Source organism: Nematolebias whitei, chromosome 5, assembly GCF_014905685.2.
Source record: "Nematolebias whitei isolate Nwh7 chromosome 5, NemWhi1, whole genome shotgun sequence".
Lineage (NCBI taxonomy): Eukaryota > Metazoa > Chordata > Actinopteri > Cyprinodontiformes > Rivulidae > Nematolebias > Nematolebias whitei.
Window position 1 is genome coordinate 37,704,729 of NC_056502.1, and position 5,393 is coordinate 37,710,121.

Consider the following 5,393-nt stretch of genomic DNA (forward strand, 5'->3'; position numbering starts at 1 on the left):
CTGGACGTCTGTTTGTCTTTCGGCTGTTGGACGCTGACATAATGCGTGTGCACAGGAAGCCATGCTGAAAAGTCTTTTTGCAGACAGTGTGATGAATGTCAGGATTCTGAGGGAACAATGATGCTGCGAGCTCATCGCCCAGCCCTGCTCTCTTCCTCACAAGCTGCTGATAAATGCCCGAGCAGCCCGCTTTGCTGCTGAGGTTAGAGATTCCACAGGTGTTGGCTCATGGGCGGTCTTGCAGAGAGCAGAAGCACGACTGGCACTGAGGAGTATAAAAAGTGAAACTGGGCTGGACAGCAGGGACAGTGGTGAGGACATCCCACACAGTGAACAACAGACAGGTCCAGCCTGAACGTTTCCCTTCAGACGCCCAAACGAACAGGAGCAATGAGTCGCAGCCCAGAGAGGATTTCATCTTATCGCCGTCACTTTGAGGACAACAGCAGCTCAACCTACCAGGTCAGGGTGTCCAGCCCGTCTCCGACCAGGAGACAGGCTTGCCATGCCTCAGCCGGCTACTCTGCCAGGTCTGGGTCCAGCAGCATGCGTGTGGACTCGGTGGGACGAAGGACTGCTTCTGCAGCACGCAGGTCTCGCACAGCTGGATTTGGGTAAGCCTCGGAGAACACTACGATGGACGGAACGTTCCTTTAAGTCATTTTGGAGCCTTTTTCCTCCTGGTTCCTGTCAGTTCTTGTTTAATTGTTACCATTGATATAAATCACTTTTTGTTTTCAGTGCCAGTGCAGGAGCCTTGGTATGTGTTGGTCCAAGTGGAGAGCGCCCCATGGACCTGGATGCTGCTGCAGCCGAGAGCCAGGAGTTCCTGAGCACCCGCACCAGCGAGAGACAGGAGATGATTGTCCTCAACGACAGACTGGCTGTTTACATTGATAAGGTAAATCACTGTCAGAACTGTAAGAAATGACCGCAGCAACAGCCTGAAACAGCTTCTCTTATATTTAAACTAACTTCGTGTCTCTAAAGGCTGTAAAGAGGGAGTTTTTCTGTCGCTACAGGTTCGATCACTTGAGCAGAAGAATAAGTTGCTGGAGGCAGAGATCGAGGCCTACCAAGGCCGGTTCGAGAAGCCAACGGGTCTTCGTTTGTTGTACGAGGAGCAGCTAAAGGAGCTGAAAAGGATTGCCGACCAGATGAAAGTTCAGCGGGTGAGGCCAAATTTTACAAACTGCACTCCTCCGGTGTTTTTTTCAGGCATGGTGTTTTACACCTCACTGGTTTGTTTGTACTCAAGCGACAACACAAGACATCAACTTGGTGTTTTCAAGGTTTATTTTTACCTGGTAACAGGCCTATTTCTGGCAGGCAAATGGAGAGACGCCTCCGTAGCTTTAGGTGTTTCAGTGTACAGCTGCCATCAGCTTTGTTTCGTGCACAGATGAGATGGTTTGATTATGCATTTGCAGGCACACAGATACACACTATTGTGCACACACAAATCAGTGCAGAAACAGCTGATGTTCTTTTTTTTGCGCTCACCTTCAGATCTGACAGACAAAGAAATTACTTCTGGTTACTTGGTTTGTAGGACATTTCTTTGGCTGCTAAAGAGACTGCAGCTGCTCAACTAGAGGCAATCAAAATCAAATACGAGGAGGCAGTGGAGCTGAGGAAGAAGGCTGAGTTAGAAATCGAAGCCTTCCGCCCGGTGGGTATCACTTATCTTCCAACGTTCTCTAAACGTGAAGACAATTTTACAACCAGACAAAAAGACGCAGATCGATGATGCTGTGTGCTCCTCAGGATGTCGACAAAGCTACTTCCTCTCGCTTTGCCTTGGAGAAAAAGCTGGAGCAGCTTGAAGTTGAAATAGAATTTTTGAAACGACTTCATCAGCAGGTAGGGCAGCATGTTTGTGCTGGAAAAAAAAAATCAGGTTTCTTTTTGCTTGTGTGGTTCTCATATGTCTCACTTTTATTTAGGAAATTGACGAGTTGCTGAAACAGATCTATTCAGCTCATGTCTCTGCTCAAAGTGCCTTCACGTTGCCAGACCTGGCTGGTGCTTTGAAACAAATCCAGACCCAGTACGACGACATTGCGGCCAAAAATATTCAGGTTGGGCAAACGCAAAAAAATAAGAGTCAAATTTTCTGTTTGTTACAATGAAGTGTATGATAATATTGATTTCCTTGTTAGGAAATGGATTTGTGGTATAAAAACAAGTTTGAAGATCTAACCCAAAAGTCATCCAGGCATGTCGATAAAGTTCGAAGTGTTAGAGAAGAAATAGCAAATGCCAAAAAAGACGTGAGTATTAAAGCTTAAATGTATAAACAAATTAAAAAATGATAGCACTAAATGCATATAATTATGTGAAAATACCTCCAGATTCAAAGTAAAGAGCGTGACTTGGACTCTCTGAGGACCAGAAATGAAGCTCTTGAAGCTCGGATTCGAGAGCGGGAAAAAAAATACAAGAAGGAACTGGAAGACCTGCAGGTAAATGTTGTCTGTCGCAGGGTGAACACCTGATCCTACCAAAGACACTGCATGAACACACTACTCTCACTTTCACAAGTGCAGACACAATGCCGCTCAACAGCACATCTATTTCACGACTTAATAGGCTCGAATTGAGGCCCTGCAGCTTGAGCTGAAATCCACCAAGGAGAAAATTGCACTGCACCTGCGCAAGTACCAGGAACTTCTGAATATCAAGATGGCTCTGGAGATAGAGATAACTACTTACAGGTACATGAAAAACAACCAGAAGTTGAGTTATCACTGTGTGTTTGAATACATTATAATGAAACACTAAGACTTTTGTCTCTCTTTGCAGAAAATTGATTGAGGGGGAAGACCTGCGACTGTCTGGCATGATGCAATCCCTATCCCTTACCAGCTGTAGCATGAGCGCCATTAGTGCTGGGGTGAGCCTCAGTGGAGGAAGCATGGATGCTGTGGGTGGAAGGGGTGGTGGACTGATGGGAGATAGTAGAGGAGTTGCAGGTATGGTCAGTGGTGTAGGAATGAGTGGGGACATAGTTACAGGAGGCACTGGATCCAGTCCTGGTACTGGAGGTCTAACTGAAAGGATAGGTGCTAGAGATACTGACAACAGTAAAGGTCCAAATGATAGGGGAGGTGTAGCAGGCATTACTGGCAGTCAAGTGGTAGGAGCCAGAGGGTTAGATGTCAGAACAAATGCTAAGGGTGTGGGCACTGATACCAGCATTGGAGGAGTCAGTGTTGGAGGATTGAGTGGTGTTGACATGGGTGGTTTGGAATCTCAAAGCTCTGGTCCTGGTACCAGCATTGGAGGAGTAGGTGGAAGTGGTTTAGGTTTTGGAAGCACTGGTCCTAGTTCTGGTATTGAAGGAGTTGGTGTCGGAGCAATGACTGGTATTGGAGACAGCATTTTAGGGTCTGGAAGCACTGGTTCTGGTATTGGCACTGGAGGAGTTGGGACTGGTGATTTGAGTTCAGGAAGCACTAGTTCTGGTCCTGGCATTGGGGGAGTAGGTGTCAGAGCAATGACTGGTGCTGGAGCTGGTGGTTTAGGGTCTGGAACCACTGGTTCTGGTACTGACATTGGAGGAGCAGATGCCAGAGGAATGTCTGATGTTGCAGCTAGTGGTTTAGGTTCTGAAATGGCTGGTCCTGGTATTGGTATTGGAGGAGTAGGTACTGGTGGTGTGGGCATGGGTTCTGGAGTTTTAGGTGTTGGTCCAGAAGGTTTAGACTCTGGGGTTGGGGGTTTGAGTTCTGACATTAGAGGTTTGGACACTGTGGTTGAGGGCGCAGGACTCAGCTCTGGAAGGTTAAGTGAAAGCAGTGTAGGTGGAGTTGGGCTGGGGGCAGGTGGTGATACCACAGACTTACCAGGTGGTATGAGTGATATGGGAAATGGATTTGGTAGAGGAAATGGGGTTGTGGGTGGAGGCAAGAGCTTCGGGGTTGGAGGAATATTGGGTAAAAATGGAAGTAAAGCCCAAGGACATGGTCCTACAGTTATGAAGGGTGGAATCAGAGACAGTGCAGGATATGAGAGTAAGGGTGGAGATGATGGAGGAGTTGCTCAGTCTGTCTGTGGTGGAATGAGTAGGATTAGCAGAGGGAACGGTGACATGAGTGGTGCCCAGATTGGAAATGGATCGGATCGATTTGATGGCATCACTGAGGCCTATGCAGAGCAGGCTGTGGAGCTGACGGAGAGAAGGACAGTGCTCATTAGGTAAAGGTACCATTGGGTATCTTTCCAAAGATCTTAGTAAGGGTATATTTTAATTTCCCAGGTCAAAATTAGAAAAATAAATATTCAAACCTGGCTTTGATTAAGAAGCACCAAGTGAATCCATTATGACCTGATGCAACATCTGAGCGTGTTTAGAGGCTGTCTCAGGTCTTAAAGGATTTAACTGCACTAACTACTCTGCAATAGCAGTAAGATTACTTCTTTTGGTCAAATAAGCTCTCTCATTTTTCTTCTGCCTCAACAGAACGGTGAAAACCGAGGATGATGTGCTGGAGATGGACCACCAAGAACAGACCTACACCATCTCTGGTGCTGCAGATGACTCTGATGTCGAATGAATAACAAATTCCCTGGTGACCCCTCGTCTTTAAACTTTCACGCCCCTTAGAGCTTTGCACTGACCAAGTCCCGTGTCTGGCCACTGACCTTTGGCCTTTGGCCTGGACAAGAAGACCATGAATGGCCATTTGCTACAGACTGAATCCTTCAAATCATAAGGTTTAATGATGTCAAAAAACACTCACCATGCTCTCATAACCTTTGTGTGCCTTATACTCCCCCTTTTCCAACTGCCGTAAATAAAGCTATCAGCATTCAATTACCTTGTCTTTGTTTTATTTGATCCAGGACAAAGAATGTGTTGGAGTGCTGTGTTCATAGTGAGAAAAGTACAATTTTGTTCGGCAGATAGAGACGTCTCTGTAGCCTGATGAAAAGTGAAGTGAGGAAGTTGTGAGTAGGCGAACAGAGCGACAGAGCCAGAGACACCTGGGGGTGGACACGTTCACCCTGACACATTCTGGAGGGCTGAGGAGTCAGTCAGTCAAAACTCAGTCCTGCAACAGAATGACGGCTTACAGCCGCTTCCTGTCCCCATTCCATCCACATCCACACCTTCTTCTCCTGCTGCTGATCGAGAGAGATCAGATCTGGCCGGCAGATGCCAAACACACTTAGTGTCCTGTTGAGAGGCAGAGTGGAGAAATGCAACGCACCAGACTTAAAGAGCAGGACCACTTCTGTTATTTGTGTTCACATAAATAGACAGTCGAAACAAACAAAACCTTCAAAAGCAAAAATCACATTACAGGTAAATACAACTATTCTAGAGGTTACCATTTGGCTGAGGTTTTTGTTTTTACTTTAATGTTTTTTGCCCAACAAGCATTATT

At 46.4% G+C, this 5,393-nt stretch overlaps 1 protein-coding gene across 1 annotated transcript; it reads left to right on the top strand.

The window, feature by feature from the left end:
- The first annotated feature begins 320 nt into the window (after positions 1-320).
- On the top strand, positions 321-4,804 carry zgc:172323 (uncharacterized protein LOC564165 homolog). Its single transcript, XM_037677313.1, has 11 exons — positions 321-614; positions 742-901; positions 1,023-1,172; positions 1,553-1,672; positions 1,768-1,863; positions 1,947-2,081; positions 2,163-2,273; positions 2,355-2,465; positions 2,593-2,717; positions 2,806-4,200; positions 4,466-4,804. The coding sequence occupies exons 1-11, from the start codon at positions 391-393 to the stop codon at positions 4,557-4,559; spliced, it is 2,721 nt and encodes a 906-aa protein (XP_037533241.1). The 5' UTR covers positions 321-390; the 3' UTR covers positions 4,560-4,804.
- The last annotated feature ends 589 nt before the right edge of the window (positions 4,805-5,393 follow it).